Source organism: Gossypium arboreum, chromosome 1 (assembly GCF_025698485.1).
Source record: "Gossypium arboreum isolate Shixiya-1 chromosome 1, ASM2569848v2, whole genome shotgun sequence".
Classification (NCBI taxonomy): Eukaryota; Viridiplantae; Streptophyta; class Magnoliopsida; order Malvales; family Malvaceae; genus Gossypium; species Gossypium arboreum.
Window position 1 is genome coordinate 116,867,836 of NC_069070.1, and position 20,894 is coordinate 116,888,729.

At 29.8% G+C, this 20,894-nt stretch overlaps 3 protein-coding genes across 4 annotated transcripts; 1 reads left to right on the top strand and 2 right to left on the bottom strand.

Annotated features, from left to right (window-relative positions):
- Positions 1-4,913: 4,913 nt before the first annotated feature.
- Positions 4,914-6,897, top strand: LOC108482117 (pathogen-related protein-like). Its single transcript, XM_017785225.2, has 4 exons — positions 4,914-5,148; positions 5,287-5,419; positions 5,522-5,820; positions 6,578-6,897. Exons 1-4 carry the CDS (start codon positions 5,014-5,016, stop codon positions 6,722-6,724), a joined length of 714 nt encoding a protein of 237 aa, XP_017640714.1. The 5' UTR covers positions 4,914-5,013; the 3' UTR covers positions 6,725-6,897.
- A 747-nt stretch (positions 6,898-7,644) lies between these two features.
- LOC108480745 (anaphase-promoting complex subunit 6) lies at positions 7,645-15,873 on the bottom strand. 2 transcript variants are annotated; one of them, XM_017783836.2, is made up of 16 exons: positions 15,459-15,873; positions 15,032-15,166; positions 14,729-14,802; positions 13,908-13,947; positions 13,777-13,822; positions 13,486-13,565; positions 13,192-13,373; positions 11,971-12,096; positions 11,794-11,868; positions 10,953-11,078; positions 10,428-10,497; positions 9,495-9,577; positions 8,956-9,069; positions 8,627-8,726; positions 8,089-8,124; positions 7,645-7,880 (listed from the first exon to the last, which is right to left on the bottom strand). In XM_017783836.2, the coding sequence occupies exons 1-16, from the start codon at positions 15,702-15,704 to the stop codon at positions 7,776-7,778; spliced, it is 1,638 nt and encodes a 545-aa protein (XP_017639325.1). In that variant the 5' UTR covers positions 15,705-15,873; the 3' UTR covers positions 7,645-7,775. The 2 variants fall into 2 exon arrangements, with proteins under 2 accessions (XP_017639325.1, XP_017639326.1); XM_017783837.2 differs by lacking the exon at positions 8,089-8,124 and having other exon boundaries at positions 15,459-15,867.
- Positions 15,874-16,911: 1,038 nt separating this feature from the next.
- Positions 16,912-18,828, bottom strand: LOC108482049 (uncharacterized). The gene is made up of 3 exons (XM_017785153.2): positions 18,482-18,828; positions 18,103-18,169; positions 16,912-17,286 (listed from the first exon to the last, which is right to left on the bottom strand). The coding sequence occupies exons 1-3, from the start codon at positions 18,769-18,771 to the stop codon at positions 17,188-17,190; spliced, it is 456 nt and encodes a 151-aa protein (XP_017640642.1). The 5' UTR covers positions 18,772-18,828; the 3' UTR covers positions 16,912-17,187.
- Positions 18,829-20,894: the final 2,066 nt, after the last annotated feature.

Genomic DNA, 20,894 nt, shown 5'->3' on the forward strand with positions numbered 1-20,894 from the left:
GGAGTGGTTCGTGGCGAATTTGCATAATTATCTGAAGATCTCGATGGGTGAGGTGAACTGGTCATTTTTTTTGGCTTAATCGCCTGAAACATTTGGAAAAACTGCAATCTTCATGTGTTTCAAGGCATCCTTTGGAGCGCTGATGAAGTGATCAAAGGCTCCTTTTGTCGAGTCAAACAGTTTGCCTCTGCTCGGAAATCCAAAATAGACAAAAGGTATATAATGTTCTCTTCTTTAGTATTGACAGGTAATTGGATCCAGATGTACACGGATGGAGCCATTAAAGCAGATTCAGGCTTCACATATGCAGGACAAGTTATATGAGATCGAAATGGGAAGCTGACTTTAGGCCTTATTCGGTATCTAAGGACATGTTTAGTCTTGAAAGTTAAGTTATAGGCCATCTTTAAAGATGGATTGACCCTTATCTTAGAACGGGGTCACGACAGAATATTGATTAATATAGATAGTATAGAGGCAGTTTAGGCTGTTTAAGATAGACACTCAAAAGACTCAAAATTTGCTCTAATCAAATGAATTCACCAACTATAGACAAAGGCACATCAATGGCAAATACAACAATTAATTAATCTTGAGAGAAGAAAATAAAGTTACAAACTATCAAGCGAAAATGACTTGTAACAATAAAAATAATATTAAATTATTTGAACAACTCCCTGCGCAACCCATGACACTAGTGGGGTATTAGATTAGGTTTAGCCCTTCCTTGTTATGTTTTTCTTTTTTATATATAATTTTTTAAAAAATAATAGTTTATATTTTTATAATTTTAAAGGATTAAATCAAAATTTTATTATTTTTAAAGGGTCAAAGTATAATTTTACTATTTTTAATTTAAAATTTTATAAATTATAAATTTTATAAATTATAAAGAACCTAAATGAAAAATTTTTCATTTTAAGGAATAACCAACAGAAAATCCGAATTAATCTTTGAGACATATTCAAAATCTTAATCATTTATATATCTTTTTACTTATTTGCGATCAAATGGTTACGTCCTATTAGTATCCAAGGTTAGAAATTTTATTCTCTTAATTTCTATTAAAAAGAAAAAAATACAAATAATAATTATAAATATTAAAAACTGAAAAAAAATTACGCCTAAAGAAAAGAGTTTATAGACATAAATTTAATAATAAATTAAAATAGTGTGACTAGCTAACCTACTATTCTAATTATTTAATTATCCAAACTATTGAAAATATATTTTTATATTCTATTTGTGAGTATATATAATAAAGTCAATAAGTAACCCATAATGAAAAAAAAAACGTTTTACCAAAAATAATAATTAGGAATTAATGAAAATAGTCATCCTCGTTCATATCTCCACAAACGCTGGTATGGAAAATTGGAAAGTAAAGATGGTCTTTGGTATACTTTCATCCCTTCGATTCTTTTTGGTCTAAATCCAACGTAACCGACAACTTATTTCAGAAATTAATTTTTTTATATTATTTTATGTAAATTAACCACAACCATGAAAACCCAATTAAAAGACCAAGAAGGAAAATTTGAGTTGAGCATTGATTGTAGGCTTAAATCTCCCTGTAAACAATTAATTACAAGCTAATAAAAGGTAGGGACAGTTTTAGTTGATAATATTATTATCACTTCCAAACTAATAAAAATACTGTGTAAAAATTTAATATTTATGGGTATTATTGTCAATGTAAGAGAATGTGGGTTTAAATATATTGAAGTATATTATTCTCCTATTTATGGGTTGAGGAGAGACTATGAGTAATTCTATATATTGTGTGAAAAAAAACAAATATAATTAGAATCTATAATAAAATTAATAAAAATATAATTTTTTTTATAAAAGAATGAACCTCTTTTGATCGGTAACGTGTGCATATCAAAGACATTAGCAAAAGATTTTTACAGCTTCATTGGATTTTGATTAATCTTTTCTTTAGTTGTTATCTCCCAATGCATTGAATTTTCAAGATTATAATTTAATACAATATTTGACAATTAGGAATTGGGATTAAGAAACAATTATGTATTTTATTTATTTATTATTTTAAATATAAATTAAGAATTTGTGACAATTTTTTTGTGCAATTAAAAATTTTCATCCTCAATTCATCAAATAATTCTTTTTTATTTAATTTTTTCTACTAAATCTTAAATTAAATGTGTCATTTTACTTGAAAAGTTCTGTTGTTAATTCTTGTTTCAACTTTGACATTATTAATTAATGAGTTCATAGTTTATATATTTGAGGATAAAAATGTCAAAGTGAGTTCATAGTTTATATATTTGAGGATAAAAATGTCAAAGTTTAGGTTGAAAAATGATTTAGAAGCTTACTATTTCAATCAAAGGTAATTTATGATATTAGTTCATGTCATATACGATTTGGAAAGTCATTAAGGATAGAGATTTGAAATATGTTGGAGATGTTATAAGAGAAGTTACAATAACACTTACGATTGTACCTACAACTGCTTAGGATTCATAACTTACATTTGTTGGAGTTGACAATCTTTTGAACTAAAACAATTGGATCATGAATTTGTTGATCTTGTGGACGTGTGAGTTGGCTCGTCTATGAAGATCAGACTTGTGGAGAAACTAATCATTAAAGATTGGGTCAATCTAGATCATGCAAATCAAATCCCTTATTTTATAGAAATTTACTCAAATGACTTGAAGATCTCTGATTTATCTTAAACTTTATTAAGATATCTATAATTATTACACATGCTACTTTTGTGAGGATGATGATTGTAATTGATTTGAATATTAACAAGTTTTTTCAATTGTATATTTTCTTTGAAATAAAAATCTAAAAATAATTCAAATTATTTTAGAAGTATTTTTCCTTTTAACTATATGTGATTTGTAATATATAATTAGAGTATATAGTCAGATATGAATCTCAGTTCTGTGGTCTTAACATTCAAATTTAATAATTTTATAATAAAATAGCACATCTTTAACTTTGGGATTTTGTTAACTAATCCTGAGTAAATTATGTGTAATTTAAGTTAATTTATTATTTAATTCAATATTTTTACTAATTAATTTTAATAGTATATAATTATAAATTGTAATTTTTAAATTAAATGAATTTTATTTTTGACTATTATGCTCTACAAGGTCATAGTTGGGGAGCTGGCATGGATTCTGATCTTCCCTAGTTAAGCTTTTAAAACTTTCAAAATTTTAAATTAATAAAGGTAAAATTACAGTTTGACTCCTTAAAATATACAAATTTGATTTAATCTTTTAAAATTCATAAAAATTTAAAGTATTAAAAATAGTAAAATTATTTTACTATTGTAAAAATTACGATTTAATTTCACTTCTTAAAAAAAAATTTGACCTCGCTCATTATACTTTACATTTTAATTTTATGACAAGATGAATGAGAAATTTCAATTATGGAATCTTGATTTCTTAAAGAAATTATTTTATTTGATAAATTAAAATGGTCAAAAATTTGGAAATTTGAATAAGAAATTATTGACACCTAAAGTTTCCCTTTCATCCAAGTCAAGAGATGGGGAATTGAAAATTTCTTGAATATGTTAACATGAGAAAAAGGATTAATTAGAAAATTCTATATAATTTCTTTGGTTTAAAATATGAATAAAGTAATTTTCATTAGTTTTAGATGACTGATGAGCAGTCATTCTGTATGTCATGGCTACGCAAGAAAATCATTAATGATACTTTTAATGAAAACGACCAACCATGGACCATGGTACTTACATTCAATCACACCGCCTACCTACTTTATCTTTTCCGATAAATTAAACTATATTCTACAAATAAATTAATAATTAAAATTAATTATATAGAATGTCATTTATTAATGACCAAGTATTCTCTTATATAATCCATAAATTATCAATAATTCATCTTTATCATGCATTGACTTAATAATTAGTATGTTTATTACTTGAAAATGATTTGGGTTTAAATTGTGTTAATCACATTACTATTAAGACTTTACTCTTATTTTATAGTTCACAAAAAAAAGGTAATACATATTTTTAATCAATAAAATGAATTTTTCCTTATTGATTATTAATTATTTTTTTATTTTTATATCTAAAAAGATGAATTTTTCAATTGATATATGTAAGCTTATTAACTTATTTTTTAAAAAATTAACAAATTATTTTTATTTTTATTTTTATCTTATCTTTAACTTTTATTCTTTATATACAAATATATATATTTAATTAACTTATTTATATTAATTTTAAGATGAATACATTTTTTCTTCTTATCTTATTTTTTTTTTCAAATAATTACTTTAATAAAAATTATTCCATACATAGGCTGTAGAGTCTTTTAGGCTCTACAAGCATATTGAGGTGTAACATTTGTATTATACGGTATAATAAAAAATTAAAAATTTGGATATGTAATCTAATATCACACCATCAACGCACTTGTAAAATCTAAAACTCTTTCTTTCCTTTTATATATAATTTAATCAATTTATTTTTCATTGAAATATTCTAAATAACAGTAACTAATTAATTTTTCTAAACATAATATATCAAATTATCTCAATATTAATATATAATTGAATTAAATATAACTTTAAAAGTAATTTAATTTAATTTTATAGCACTTCACTATAATTTTAAAATAATTAAATTTCTTTAACCAAAAAAATAAATTTAGATTAAAAATAAAGAAAAGCAAATAAAATAATAAATAAATAATTGTCTCTTTATTTAAAATTTTACTAAGGGTCTAGTAAAATTTTCTTCAAACTTAAGAGGAGGTTTTACGCCCAAACTCGTTAATTTGTGTAATTAAGATAAGGGCAAAAACTAACCTAATCAAAACGAGTGAACCTTATAATTCCATCTTTTAAAACATTTATTATAGGTTTGGTTTTTGGAAGCAATTAATACCCTGTAATTATTGCCATATTTTGTCCTATAAAAAAGGACCAGTTGTAGCTCTTTGCAACACAAATTATCCAAAATTCGGAAACCTCTGAAAGAGTGTAGAAATGGCGACAGTTCCAGCAGCAAAAGATAAGTACAGGTCATTCCTGGACGATGAAGCAGATAACGTTCAATGGCGTCATGGTGGCCCTCCTACATACGATGTTGTCAATCAGCTCTTCGAACAAGGCCGTACGAAGGTTGTTTTGTTTATTTTCATCTCTCACAAACTTCCGTTTCTATTTCTTTATTTTTGAAAAATGTTCTTTCGAGAAAGAAAGCAAGCACCAATCATTGAATCAAATGTTGGTCTGATCCGAAAAAGAAAAACTTTGCAGGAATGGGAAGAAGGATCACTTGAAGAAATAGTGCAAAATGCTATAAAGACATGGGAGATGGAACTCTCCCACAAGGTTCGATTGCAAGACTTCAAGTCCATCAACCATGAAAAATTCAACCTCATCGTTAATGGTATCTAACCTATATACACACTGCATAATATCTTTGATAATTACTGATATGATTAGTGATAGTGAAAGTGAACTAAAACTTGGGAAACATTGGTGATTGAAGGAAGAGAAGGATTAAAAGGAGAAGAAGCACTAAAGATGGGCAGTTACAATGCATTATTGAAGAACTCACTGCCAAAAGAGTTTCAATATTACAAAGCAGATGAAGAGAGCTTTGAATCATCGCATGAAGCATTTCGTTCAGCTTTTCCTCGTGGATTTGCATGGGAAGTCATCCATGTTTACTGTGGACCTCCTTTGATTGCTTTCAAGTTCAGGCATTGGGGTATTTTTGAGGGTCCTTTTAAAGGACATGCCCCTACTGGAGAAACGGTTGAATTCTATGGGATAGCTACTGTTAAGGTATATATATATATATTTTAAATATTTGTTTCTTCATAAGTTATTTATGGTTAAATTTTCAATTGGGGCCTATGAAGCTTTGAGTGAATCTTTTAAAGTGGTCATGAAATATCAAACCTGTTTAAATAAGGACTTTTCAAGCAATTGTACCACCTGCGGAAGTCCTCATTTGTGCAAGTTTGGTTCTTAATTTTTTAATCTTATTTCATTCAGGGACTTCAAAAGTTTATACTCAAATTAAGCACTTAACCTTTCTTTAAAAATAGTCTATATTTAATATAATATGAAATAAGCACTAATGTCAAGGTTTGATTCTCTAAAAATAATGGGAAAAAAATAATTGACAGAGAAAGTAGTGCCCCATTAACTATTAATTGGAGAGGTTATAATTTAAAATAAGTGGGTTCTGTTGTCACATATGAAAAGATTCAAACTTGGAAGGATTATAGAATTTGTTGCTTTGGTTTTTTCCCTTTCCTTATCACCAAAAAAAACAACCCCCTTTGCTAAAGCATTAAACTTTATGTTAATTACTTGCACCAAAATTACAAACTTGATTTTTAGTTCAAAGCTAATGACCCATTAATATAAAGGTTAAGGATTCTCTAACTTAAAAGCCAGTATCTATTACTCATTATTTTATATATATGTATATGAATATGGGTATAAAAATATGGTTTTTTATTGTTAATATATATAAGATAGATTATGCTATGGTAGGATGTGGTGGTGATGATTTTAGGTATAAAATGAACAGGTTGACGAAGGATTGAAGGTAGAAGAAGTGGAGGTATACTATGACCCAGCTCAGCTATTTGGCGGCCTATTGAAAGGTGCCCCCATCTCCATTTCTTCTTCACCAACTCATCATGCCTCTGCCTGCCCTTTCCATTCCTCTTCTTAATTTTACCTATCTTTATTTCCATTCCAATATTTCAAACTTCATATTACTTATGGTGGTTTTACTGTACATAAATATTAATCTTTTTAAGTTTATGTTTGTCTCTCCTTACAATTTCAAAGTTCAAACATAAATTATATCTCTAAATGAATAATATATTTTACCATTGCACTCCATATTTATTTATGTATTTACTTCGACACTTTTACTATTTTATTTTTATAACTATTTCGATTGTCATCTTCTATAATAATTAAAGCAAATAAATTGTCACAACTTTTCTTAGTTTTATTTTATTTTATGGTATGACTAAAGGATTACCATTCACGGGAACAAGTAGATAAATTGTCGTATACAAGAGAATATCAAAAGCTTATCGTATACAACAATTATTACAACTATAAAATATATGATGAATTTAAAAGATTAAATTTAATCCATATTCTATTAAAAATTAAATAAATTCAAATTTTAACAAAATTAATATTTATTATTTAAAAATGCTTTTATTGTTTAACAAAATTAATATCTTTAAAATATTTATAGTTTTGCAAATATAACATTTTGTTTAAAATTAACCTGCAAATAATTCTCATCAGTTTTAACAATATTAACTCCATTAGTATTTAACCTTATTTGATTATATATAAAACTAAATTCATCAATTTAATTAATAATAAAACAAAATTGATCCAATCCCTAAACCTATCAAACACTTCTATCTACAAATAGCTTGGACTTTTTAAAAAATTAATGTATGAAATGATTTTGTTATACTTATTGGCCACTTGAAAGTTGGGCAAAAGAAAAAAAAACCAATGAATAGTGCTATGAAATCCCTTTTTCTCATTAAGAAAAGAAGCCTAAAAGTAAACACATTCAAGTAGAAAATAACTATTGCATGATTGTAGATGCAAACAAGAAACAAAACAAAAATTAGCATGCTTTTATCAGCATAGATATAGTAATAGTATCAATGTTGTATAAATATTACATTTAACAATACAAACAATATTACAGGAAAAACAATGATATGAAACTTTGCAACCTTTTTTCAGTGAAAATCAATTTTGGGATCAATGCCATGTCGACATTCGTCTGCAAGAGCAATATTTAACATTTCAGTGCAAAACGGATCATCCGGTTTCAGCCATAAAGCCTGTCATGGAAACAATTAAGTACAAATTCAGAGATTTGGGACCAGAATTAAGTTAAATGCATTGAAGCTCTTCTTCAACAATAGTAATTTCTTTGTTCAAATGTTTAAATACCGAACATCATTGAATCAGGCTAAAGGAGATGCAGCATGGAGAAGGTCTTGACACATTTCAAATAAAAGCTATGAAAATAGATCTTTGATTACTGACCTTATGATAGTATGTAATTGCAGAAGTAAAATTATCCTACAAAAAGGTTAAAAACAAAATCATATACAACGAAAATTCTATCACAAACAGAGACTAAGCAGATACAGTACTGTGAAGTTGACATGCGGTCTGAATTGTTTGTTAATAATCCACGACCCTTTACCACTTGCATCGACATTAATTATCAAGATTCAAAAGAAGGGAGGGGGGGGGGGGGATTGCTCGCTTTGACACTCCTTACAGTTCTCCAAGTAGATAGCATATCACAGTAGAGTTCTTCCATGATCATTTCAATTTTGAAAACATAACTTCTCTTGAATTTATATCATGAGCACCATTCACCACCCACACTGATATGTATAGGTAAAGACTTCATTTCCTCCTAGTTTATCAAGTTCCGAAGCAAGTAATCTCGGCTTATTACAAATTTCAAAACAGACTTTTCTTGTACAGTCTAGAAAATCAACCATAAAGCAATATTCGATTATTAATGCATCTGTTATGAAATATAACTTCTATTAAATTTGTAAGGACTAACCTGCAAATGGAACGTGTATGCAAGACCTGCATAAGTGCTCAAGCTTTTTATTGATAACGTTAGAGCCTTCTCATAGAATGTGATTGCTTCACGAAACATCCTGATACACCATATTCCCATATTAGTCTCAAAGATTGAGCTCAACACTAGTTTTTTTGCTAACTAATACCACCAAAATTAGACCAGTATCTATAACTCTTTCTTGCAAAAGATTTGAAAACATCAGAATATAGAAATGTTTCGGAAAAAGCATGGACATTACTGTGGAGTTAATAGGGAACAGAAAGTTTTAAGATAGCATGGAGTTCTAAAAAGTTAAAATAACATACTTTAGTTTCCGATAAGCATGGGCAAGATTAACCACAGTAGGTTCCCACATTTCACTTAATGGGTTTGGAATAAGAGCCAATGTTTTCTCAAACCACCAAACAGCTTGATTATACCTGCAAGGTTTTCAAAGAAGGAAAATGCTGTTATAATAATTAAAACTAGATATATAACTTCAAAAGAACTTAACCTTCTGAAAGGAATACAAACACATGATATATTTACATATACATGAAATGGAATCTTTACCAAAAAATGGCATACAATGAAATGAGAATTTAAATCATAAAAACATGGTGCATAAGATAACTGCATACCAGGTAAACAAGTAATAGAAAATTATGTTTGGAAGAAAAAAAAAAAAACTTACTAGTTAGTATTAATCTGTTGACCAAGTTCAATGGAATAATAATAGTAATAATAAATTCTAGATTGTTCCCTGGTTCTCATTTTCAAACATAGAAGTATCAACCTACTAAACTTAAAAACAAGTTTCAACAAGTTTAAAATCCAACTCTAAAATAAGGTGCATTATCCTTACTCTTTCATATGATATGCAACAACTCCAAGCTCATTATATACAAGTGGATCTGCAGGACAAATTGCCTTTGCCTGCATGATAAACTGAAAAGCAATGCCCTTGTTAAAATTTTTAATCATGCCAGAACATAATGATTTCTGAAGATACTAGGAAAAGATAATTGAAATGAAACAAAGACAAAAGAGATGATTATAAGCGAAGAAAACTTAGTAAAACAGCACAATCCACGACCAAAAACAAAAAACACAATGATCAATAATTTATAAAGAACTTTTTCTTTAACCTTGTCAATCATTATACTGATCTCTTTTGCAGCCAAACAATTGACCACCAATTTTGCTTGATTTAAGAAATAAAGGAGAGATTATCATTCATATAGAGTCTGCTTCAGTTTCCAAACTTATTCATGAAAATCCAAGTTTTGATGTTTAGGTATTTTATAGTTCTGCAGAATAAGTTATAACAGCAATCTCTCCTAATCTTGGGGAAGATGGCACAATGCACGCTTCCAAGGCAATTTTCAAGTAATAGAAAATAATATCTATATTGATACTAGCTGTTATATACGTACTTGCTTCACTATGAAACATTATAGTCCTCCCCACCACAAGACTATATTTCCTAGAGTTGTCCTTATGCCCACCTCCTTAGTTTGTTAGAAAATATACCCTAACCTACAAACCATGTAATATGCCATTTCTACATATTCTCTTTCCAAAAATAATTTAACAGTAACCACTCTCTAGTGGTTAATTTATTCTGCAAAATAAAATATCTTCAGATGCCTAGAGAGTACCGAAGAGTCCATAAAACAACCCTCATATACAAACTAGGAAGTTTGAAGTCCATAAAACAACTCTCTAGATAATTCTTTAACCCTCACCAAGCTCAGTCAAAATCATAATGTGACAAGTTTAATAAATCACAAATCACCTGCTCAGCAAGCTTGAAGCTGTGAGTCCGCATGTACTCCATTCCAATGTACAAAGTTGGTAAATGGCACCTGGAATAAGAGAACATCAAGATTCAACCTGTAAAAGGACAATCCATAAATAATAAGATGACTTCAACTAAGCTTACATGCAATGCAAAATGGGGGAGATTTTGGATAATGACAACCAAGAACGAACAAGAATGCATAACTTTTTTTATTTTAACAGGAGCACTGTGTACAGTGTCAGATAGCTAGTTTTAGAAAAAGGAGAAAAACCATAAAACTTGCAATCTCCAGCCTATCAGGAAAAAGAAACTCTGAAAGCAGTAATATCAATCGAATATAGTGATCAGATACTGGGAGACACCATTTCAAAAGAAAATAAATTTGATGAAAATGGGTGCCAATAAAGTTTCAAGGAAATAAAGCTACAAAAGATAAAGAACTACAGAAAATATATATCCTTTTAGCTTCTCCATAAAGCAACATCTAGATTGAAGAAAGAACATATAATACAAAATTACCCTGGAAACAGGCGAGCAGCAGTCCTATAAGCTGACATTGCTTGATCGCCCTCTTCGCGAACAGCATAAGCATTTCCAAAACCTATCCATGCAGGAGCAAATGTTCCATCTAAACTTGTCGACTTGCTGCAGAGTGGAGCAACATCAGTCAATTCAATTGATATGGGAGCCTAATAAGATCAAAATTAAAATATTTTTGACAAGCTGTAGAGATAAATCTCAAAACTAAAGGTGTAATTCATATTGAAACTGAATTATCGAACCACATCAAATCTCCGAGGAAAAAAGTGACAGATAACCCATGAAAATTTGAATGGACAATGGGCAAAGCTAATATTAACAAACAAAATCCTAATAAGATCAAAACTAAACATATTTTACTAGCGGCACAGACAAATGTAGAGATTAAAGGTATATTTTACTAAAATATGAATCATCAAACAACCTAGCATCAAATCTCCAAGAAAACAAAGAATATTACGAACCAGTAAAATTGGAAAAGGAAGGTGGGCAAAGTTCACAGAAATTAACAAACATAATCAATGGCCAACCCATGAGAGTTTTTCTCCTAGAATAATTTCCAAATTATCATGCTAGAGATATCTCTAAATTAACTGAACAGGGACACAATGTTTAACCCTTTCAAAGCACACATGAATTCAAGATGCAATACCATCATCAAAACATCTTATGAAGTTTATATCGATAGATGCTTTTCTTTCTATCAAATGCAAGATTTTGTTAGTATCAAACAAGGTGATGTTTCATAACATAAATATAAAAAGTTACTCACTTAGGCATCCATTACATTGGTAAATTAGTAACGCTTTGAAATATTTACCTGAAATAACGGCGTGATTGATCATATTTCTTGATACAATAGTAGTAACAGCCTACCGCAAACCATGACAAAGCCCTATAATAAAGTACAAACCAGGTGAACAATGTAATACACTATAGAAAGTCTTCATAAAGGAGAAGAAAAAGAAATTTATGCTCAACTAAAACTATTTCTCACTTTTGAGGATAATCCTTAACTAAATTGCAAGCCATGAGGTAAAGTTCATTTGAATTCCCAAGCTCCATTGCCGCTGCTAAATGCACCAAGGTACATTTCAGGTGGAAAGGATCCTTTTCAAGCAATCTGCCATGCAAAATGTAAAGCTTACATTATATAAAGCACCCTGGGCAGAGTTTAGAATCACCTTCAATTTGTATGAAAAAGATGTGTACTTATGTCCTGGATTATTATGCCATACACTGGCAGTGGAGTTCTTTAACTCCATAAGCAGGGTTAAAAGGCTACCACGTCTCATTTATTTACCTTTTTATTTTTAAATATAACCTAAGGACATATGACAGTTTTTTAAATTATACTTGTTGAGTTCAACAACACCACTGCCAATGTATTTGATAACGACCAGTATATTTTCATGAAACCTAATGAAAATGCTTCATTTTTTAATACAAGTCATTGCTTAATTGTGACAAATGTCTTCCATTTATCAAGTCATAAAACATTACAATTTAATTACTTTTTAGCATATTTATATCATTTATAAAAAATAAGAAAAGGTTACATTTAATAAGTTTTTAGTTACCTATTATATAATTTCCACAAAATTGCCAAAAAATTATCATTCCCCATAAGTATTTGCTTCAACTTTTGTGTAATTTTGAATAAATACCAAAAATATTACAAATTTTATTTCACTTTTCTTCTAATTCTCGTTACAAAATATCTAGGGTTTTATGTATATGCATATTTAACTTTTCACACTATTTTCTTGTAATCTTGACAGATTTTCCTTTTTAAAGTCCTCTTTTATTTTATCATTTCTCAGGTTTGTAGTTTTAACAAATTATGGAAAAATTCTACTTTTAGTAAGTTTTTATAAAATTTGTATGCTCTATATTCAACTACTAAATTTTTACATTCTTGAAGAAATATGATTCCTTTTTCAATTTTTGACACTTAGAAAATGAAAATAGATAAGAGAGAGCAGCTACAAGATTTTTTTCTTTCTTTCTTTTAATTGTAAAATTTTAATAATTTGTAATAAATTGAAACATGAAAAAAGAGTAAAAAACTGATCAGATTTTGTTTGTCTCCATAGAACTGTAACCCCTGCATAGAATATAATGAAAATATGCATCTATCCTATCATAAAAAGTTCTAAACACGTGGCAGACCAGGGAAATTACTAGTTAAATAAAATTAAGTGTGATTTTGACTTACGTAGAAGTTAGTTCAAAGCATTTTTGATATTCTCCGCATTGATGGTAGTATTCAGCTTTACATGCCAAAAGATCAGTGTTGTCTTTCAAAGTACACATCAAGGATTGGCTAGAAAGGTCAGTTTTAGAACTTTCCTTTTCAAGCTCTTTAAATTTCGCTTCTACAACATTTTCCTTGTCATACTGCATTTAAGAAAAAGAGTTGGCATAAGATAGACCAAAGAAAATGAACAAGTAGCAAACGAAATCTGAAATGCTTATATTCCAAGCAGAGATAATTCAGGCTGCATATTACCTTTTTGATCAAGCAAGAATAGAAAGAAGAGAGCCATCCATCTTCAGGACCAAATTGTAAAGATGAAAGTAGACTGGTTTCTGTAATCCAGAAGCAAAAGAAAAGACAAAAGTTGAAAATTATTGCTTCTTCTAAACCATGACAACATTTATGCTGAACAATGCATAAGAGTCCAACAAAAATGAAAATCAGAAAACCAAAGTTTTGAGAATTGAGAGTAGCAAACTTCAAGCATCTATTCAATGTAATAATGACCGAAAGGGAACCAAAAAAAAGGTTGCTGAACCTTACCTTCCTCACACGTAAGCATGTGATTTTCAACTAGACACTCCAAAGCCTGAAGAGTTACAGAAAATATGATCATGAAATAAATCATCAAGAATGAAACAGCTATAACAGCGAGCATAATATCCCATAAGTACCTCATAACATAAAGGATCAGCTTTGATAGCAGCTTTGTACCTAAAAAAACACGATCAAGTAGATAATCTATAAGCATTTTCAACCAATATAGACATTCTTTTCAACAAAACCAAGAGAAAAAAAAAAAAAAACAAAGATCCCTATAAAGAAACAAGGGTACTTAGAGAAAGAGAGCAAGAGTTTGGCCAGAAAGAAATTCTAAAAATATAGCTCTGTTTATTACAATAGCAGAAAAAAATTGACGCATAAGAATATGAAAACCACCATTATAACAGTAGAAAAGGGAACTAAACCAAGAAGCTAGAAGCCCAAACTCCAAAATAAGGATTAACTCTTTATTTAGCAGCAAATCTACAAGACATCATTATCTATCTATAAAAAGATTCCAGGTCTAAACATTTTCTTTTACCACCTATTCTTATGCCTTCAAGGGTGCATAAAACCTATCCAAGGAATCTCAAATGCACAAAATCAGGGTGTCTATGTTGCAAACACAGCAATTGCCTCAAAGTTATTAGTTACCAATTCAAATCACAGGCTGTAACTTCAATTTAAAATTTTTGCGGTATGTAATCTAATTAAGATTCTTTACATAGATATAAGAGTTATACCATGTGCTACATACATATCATGCATCCTTTACTCTTTCAATTAATTATCAGGAAAGTGCTATCACAAAATCCATAACTTGTACAGGTAAAAGAAAACAAAACATGAACCTTCAATCCTTTTATTTTCCTCAATGAAATGAGCACTAACTGCTCATGAAAAAAGAAAACAATTTAGCTCAGGATGCTTGAATGCATTTACATGTACATACCATTGTCGAGCCTGAGCACGATTTTCTAAAGCTTCATACGCCTTTCCTCTTAAAAAGCATATTGCTGAAGATATCTGTCAGAAAATGTATGAGTCGTGTTCCTCCAATTAACACTTTATGCAAATAGAAAATTCGCTAACTATTTATAGAGGTTATAATCAATACCATTAAAACTAAAATACTAGAAAGGAATATAACCGATTCCATCACAGCCCAAATGATTTTTCAGGACTCCCGAACAGCCCACTAGAAAGGAAAATAGAATCGAAACAACAAAAAAAGGCAATAAATTAAGATTTTTACATTCATTTCACGATCTTCCCCATCTTTGTCCAGGTACATATCACTATTATCCTTTGTTTCATAAGCGTCCCCGTGTTCATCAAGCTTCTCATCTCCTAACATGAAAAGACACTGGTCCCACTCCTTGAGCTCCTCCTGATCAAATCATCCAATCCAAAAATATTATTAGAAAAAACACCTTCAACTAAAACCCTACAGTACAACCTAAACCCTCAATCAACCAAAAAATTATTTTTTTTCCAGAAATCTCTAAATCGTAAATCAACAAAAGATAACCAAAAGAAGAAAATTGTATTACTGAAATCAGACAGTGATATTCATCATTAAAAAATAATTCAAAGAAAACCTAACATGGCAGAAAATAATGTTAATTAGGGAGAAAAAAAAAAAGAACAAGTCTTTTAGGGTAATTGTGAAATGAGTTTACGAGGCACTTGGCTGCGAGGTAGCGGAAACGGAGATCGCGAAAGACGATTTTAGAGGCATTAAGGAGATGATAAGCACGACGGAAATGGCGACCGAGGAAGAGAGCTTGAGCTTGCATGTAGATATCGGCGGGGTCATTGGTAATAGCGGCGACTTTGTCGGCGAAAAAAATGGCGGATGAATAAAGATGCTTGCTAACGCAGTCTCGAACTACGCCGCGAAGTCTCTCTATTTCCTCTTCTCTCATGTCTCCGATGAAAACGGTGGGTTCTTTTCTTTCTCCCAGGAAAATTTTGAAAGGGTTTTCCCAGAGTCAGAGATGGTGTGGAAAAAAAGAGGGAGGAAATGAGCGGGAGTTTGGATTTTGTTGTTGAAACATTTTCACGTTTTTGTTGGCCCAAATGACGGTTGAGCCCGGTTTAGGTGCTGGCTTGGATCAACTAATTATTTTTAGACCAAACGGATCGTATAAATTAATTCAAGGGTAAACTACACTTGTAGTCACCCAACTATTGATAAATTTCCTTTTTGGTCACTCAATTATGAAAAGTACAAAATGGTTACTCAATTATTCCATTTTTTTTCTAGTCACCAGCCTGATGAGAGTATGACGCGGTAGCTTTTAAAATTGGTATAATAGTAACTTTAACCCTCAACATTTATATATAATGTCAATCTAGTCTTAATTCTAAAAAATTTAACTCTCAATGTTAACAACATTATGTAATTTAGTCTTTTTTTTCAATTTTGTTTTTCTTTATAGCCCTTTCACCTAAAAAGCTAAAAATATTATCCACTAAATTTGATTAGAAATATACCAAAATAGAAACACTCAAAAATCTAATATAATAATTTCCATTTTTTCTAGTTCTTTTAAAATTAACCCTCAATGTCATGAATAAAAGTAAAACTATAAAAGAAAGACCAAATTACATGATGTGTAAATGTTGAGGGCTAATTTTTGGAATCAAGTCTAAATATAAATGTTAGGGTTAAAATTACTATTATGTTAATTTTAAAAGTTGCCAAGTTATCTTTTTTGTTAGTAATTTAATAGCTGGGAACTAAAAAAGAAAATTTCAAATAGTTGGATGACCAAGAAATAAAAAGGTGAATAGTTCTAAATTTTTATAATTAGGTGACCAAAAAAAAAACTACCAATATAGTTTATCCTTAATTTTATTGGGTTAAGTCCACCAAATGTCCTCAAATTATAACTTAGGTTTTATATTTGCTATCTAAATTTTAAAATATTTTAATTAAGTCTTCCAAATATTGATATTGTGTCAAGTCATTTTTTCAACTTAGCCGTTACTTTAGCCGTATATGATGTTGCATTTATAATTTGGATCTAACATGAGTAGAGATACCTGTTTTAAAAATACTCTGAACTGACATTTAATGTCTAAATTAGCATTGATATAATTCTAATATTTTAGAAACTTGACTGAATATGCTGAATATAAACCAAAATTCTCATTATAAGATGGAGCTTTACAAAATCTTCAATTCGTCATACATCATATAGAAATAAGTTTAGACACCTAATGGTTTTTTGTACATTGATCAAAACTTGAATGCCTAAGACCTTAAGACTTTCTTTCAATTGATACCTCTCTCTCTGGATGGAGCACAATGTTTCATTCCCTCATTTGAACTGAAATCACTCATCAGCCGATCCGAAAATACACTCCAAAGTTTCAAATGATCCAGGTGAAGACCCCCAAAAGTCATACATCCTTGTATAGCAATTGATATTTTGGTATTCGTTCTGGGGGTAGAGGGCAATTAACAATCGATTTGCCTTTCATGGCTCCCCTAAATATTGCCTGCAAGGTCGAAGTCAAAAGATTAGCTCAAAGCTGATATGTCAATATCAATGTAGAAGTCACAAGGGTATGTATCAGAAACACAGAATTTATTACCAACATTATTACTTCTACAGGAAATGCCTGTCCATGAAAACTACCATGAGGGAACAATTGCTTAGCACAAACCACAAAGAAGACAATTTAACAAAGAGAAGATCATACTTGGAACTACTAACAGGAAAATTCGGCCAAACTTCTCAAGCTTACAACCAAGACTTATGAAGCACGGACACAGATATGGCAATTCTGTATCTTTGAAAAAAAGTTAGGGAACAACATTGCAGAGATACGGCATGAGAGATCTCTTATTATTACTTTTTCTTAATACCAGCATGGCATGGGAGGTCTTTTTCTTCCAGCCACCACAGTTTCAACAACGTTTTTATTTTTTTTTTCTTGGCTCTGTTCTGGAAAAAAGTGGTCTTATCACAGTGTCCAACTAAAGAATTAGTGTTTTTTCTGCCATATCCGGCCGAGTCTAGTACATACAAAAGCATGTCCATGTTGGACAATGACACAACACTGGGTCACAAGGGCTTCAACCATGTCCCGTTCTTCCTAGACCAAGATATATCACTCTTCCAATAGCTATTGTTCATTCCAGCCATTGCCCCGTGAGGGATGAATTACTAGTAGTGTCAGCTCGGATTAGCAATTTCGCAAAATAGAAAGTGAAAACAACAATGTTTACATGAATAAACTACATCACTCACAATGTAACGACTAAGGAGATTGATAGATCAAGAAATTGTGAAGGCACCATATACAGCATACCTCTACAGCATCTATGAAGTCTTGCTTTTCATGAAATGCTCCCACCCATTTTGTGTGATCCGCGGTCCTGAATCATAATAAAACAACATTAACCCAATTGCAGAAGAACCATAATACCCAAACTGAAGTCTCTAAATACTTATAATTTATTGCAGAGATCATTTTTTGTTTTTGTTTGAAAACAAGAGATATCAATACAATTCATAAAACCCCAATTCCAAACATAATTAAAGCCCTAAACATATTTGACTAATCATGCTCTGTCGGGTCGGCAACTTAAGAAAAAGCAAATAAGCATCAAAATAACAACAGAATTCAATTCATTTAACCGAATTAAATTAAAATTGAAAACGAAGAAATAAGGATCAAAATTAGATACCCAGAATCCATCTTCATATGATGAGCATTGAAGAAGAAAATAGTCGAAGGAATCAAGGTGATATCGAAATACTTGACGTAAACCTGAACATCCTCGGAATCAACGTCAACTAAAGCTACCGTGGCGAATTTGGAAACCTCATGCGCTGTCTTGGCAAGGATGTCGTCTAACTGAAGACAGACGGCGTCGTCGGCACGGCCGAATCGGAGGACGAGGACCTTGTCGATGGTGTCTCGGATGATCGTGTCTACTTCTTTCTTCCTCGTCAATGTCGGTAACAGGTAACTCATCTTTGGCTCCTATTCTTTCTTTCAAGAAAAGAGAGGTTTTTATTTATTTATTTTTAGAGGGTCGAAAAAAGTTTTTATTTATTTATCAGGAGTATAACTTGGGTTACAATGTAATTTTCTTTGGAATTTAGAATTTAATTTTTTTATTTTTAAATTTTAAAATTCAAGAATTATTAATATGATTGTTGGTGTAACATTTCAAATTAAAAATAATCATTCAATAATAATGTAACTAAAAATAATAATGTTGTAATAAATATGAATTTAACAAAATAATTTTAGTAATATTAACAACTAGACCTGAATTCTAAAATTTAAAAAGTAAAGGGACTGAATTCCTAGAATTAAAAGTATAATGACTAAATTTCAAATTTAAAAGGAGTACAAAGATTTATTGCATATTTATCCCATATTTTTATATTTTATATTTATTTTTTCCTCTATGACCGCAATTAATTTTGAGGTGTTTTTCATTAAAATAGCTTTCAAAAATGATTTCTAAAAATAGATTGTTTTCTTTGAAAAACTGTTTTTCTTTTTGTGTCAATTTTTGTGTCAAGATGATTGTACGAAAATATTTTTTATTGTTTAACAAACTTTCCTAAAATTCTACTTTAGAACTTGTTTTGAATGCAACAAACACAACATAAATTATATTTGCTACAAAATATTATATATAGGAATATTTTTCTTTGACTATCAAATTTTATTTTATAATAAGATAATATTTTCTTTGGTAAAATTTTAGACATATACTTGAGTTAAACCAAACCTAAACAAATATAAAATTTACCTAAGCCAACCCAACCAATGAACCCTCTAATAATATAGATTTAGCAATGATCAATTTCTAATTAAAACTTAATTTGGTTACATATATTATACATGCATGAGAGTGGATAGCGGCGCATTAGAGTTGAAATAGTAAATGAAATTAAGCAATATTTAAACAAATACTCTTATTTATATTATTAAAATATTTATATTTTATATTATACAACATTTATTATTAAATATTTATAAATTATAATATATATTTATTGTTGAAATATAATGTGAGAGCCCAATTTTTAGTGGTATCGAAAAATATGGTTTATGGATCTCATTTCGTAAACCGAGTTCATAAATATTAAACGAAGACAAGATAAAAATATATTGAAGTTTGATCCATGAAGTTTGTTGAATTAATAGTTAATCAAGGATAAAAGACTAAATTGTAAAATCTAATCATTATAGAATTTTAATTAATAAAACATTAGAGAGACTTGAATGGCAATTAATCAAATATCCAATTTGATTTTAAGTGTTAGTGGATGAGGATGACATGTGTAATAAAACGATTAGTAATTCATTAAATAAAGCTAATTAAATAAATTAAACATAAAACATGTTATAAGCTCATGCGTTTGATACTTGATCTTCATTATTTGCCCTTTTTTTTTTAGTACAAAAGGAATTTGAAACAAAAGTGTTCTACATAGAGAAATTAAAATTAATTAATTTGCTAAACTTTTATTTTGTAGAATCGCATCATACGTCGTTGGAGGTAATTGAGCAAAAACAACCAACTCCATTTTGCAACTTCTAACCTCCTTAGCTACAACATTAACATCCATCCAATTATATATCTCTGATCTATTCAATGGCTTCCCCCTCTTCCATTTCTTACTATTAAATTCACCGTCATTATACTATCACTTTCAATAACTAATCGACGTACCCCTTTCTTCCATGCTAGTCGAATGCCATCCATAATCGCATGTAATTCAACTTCTAACACCCAGACAACTCCCAACTATGGTCCCTTACTATGCCATTGGCACAAGTGGATCTAGATCTTACATCCACTTCACCATCTGTATTAAGTTTTAAGCACCTTACCTATGGAGATTTTCACCTTTTGACTTCCACATCACACGAAACAGGGCAAAGCCTAATAGCCACCCTTACCCATAACAAACTCAAACTAATGCATACATCTGTGTTTAGATTTTACTCATTAAAGACAATCATATTTTTACTTTTCCATAGTCTCCATACAATATTAGTAAAGATTAACTTCCAGTCATTATTTGGCCTTTTTGTCACATTGAATGATTTGGATGAATGAAAATTCATTATTT

What these genes read in the sequence shown, in the direction of transcription:
- LOC108482117 (XM_017785225.2), top strand. Translation starts at nt 5,014, where the DNA reads ATGGCGACAGTTCCAGCAGCAAAAGATAAGTACAGGTCATTCCTGGAC. An exon ending in TCGAACAAGGCCGTACGAAG is followed by an intron (nt 5,149 to 5,286) that starts GTTGTTTTGTTT and finishes AAAACTTTGCAG; the next exon opens with GAATGGGAAGAAGGATCACT. An exon ending in ATGGGATAGCTACTGTTAAG is followed by an intron (nt 5,821 to 6,577) that starts GTATATATATAT and finishes TAAAATGAACAG; the next exon opens with GTTGACGAAGGATTGAAGGT.
- LOC108480745 (XM_017783836.2), bottom strand. Translation starts at nt 15,704, where the DNA reads ATGAGAGAAGAGGAAATAGAGAGACTTCGCGGCGTAGTTCGAGACTGC. An exon ending in ACCTCGCAGCCAAGTGCCTC is followed by an intron (nt 15,167 to 15,458) that starts GTAAACTCATTT and finishes TGATTTGATCAG; the next exon opens with GAGGAGCTCAAGGAGTGGGA. An exon ending in TGCTTTGAACTAACTTCTAC is followed by an intron (nt 12,097 to 13,191) that starts GTAAGTCAAAAT and finishes TTTGCATGGCAG; the next exon opens with ATTGCTTGAAAAGGATCCTT.
- LOC108482049 (XM_017785153.2), bottom strand. Translation starts at nt 18,771, where the DNA reads ATGAGTTACCTGTTACCGACATTGACGAGGAAGAAAGAAGTAGACACG. An exon ending in CATATGAAGATGGATTCTGG is followed by an intron (nt 18,170 to 18,481) that starts GTATCTAATTTT and finishes ATTATGATTCAG; the next exon opens with GACCGCGGATCACACAAAAT. An exon ending in ACTTCATAGATGCTGTAGAG is followed by an intron (nt 17,287 to 18,102) that starts GTATGCTGTATA and finishes TCGACCTTGCAG; the next exon opens with GCAATATTTAGGGGAGCCAT.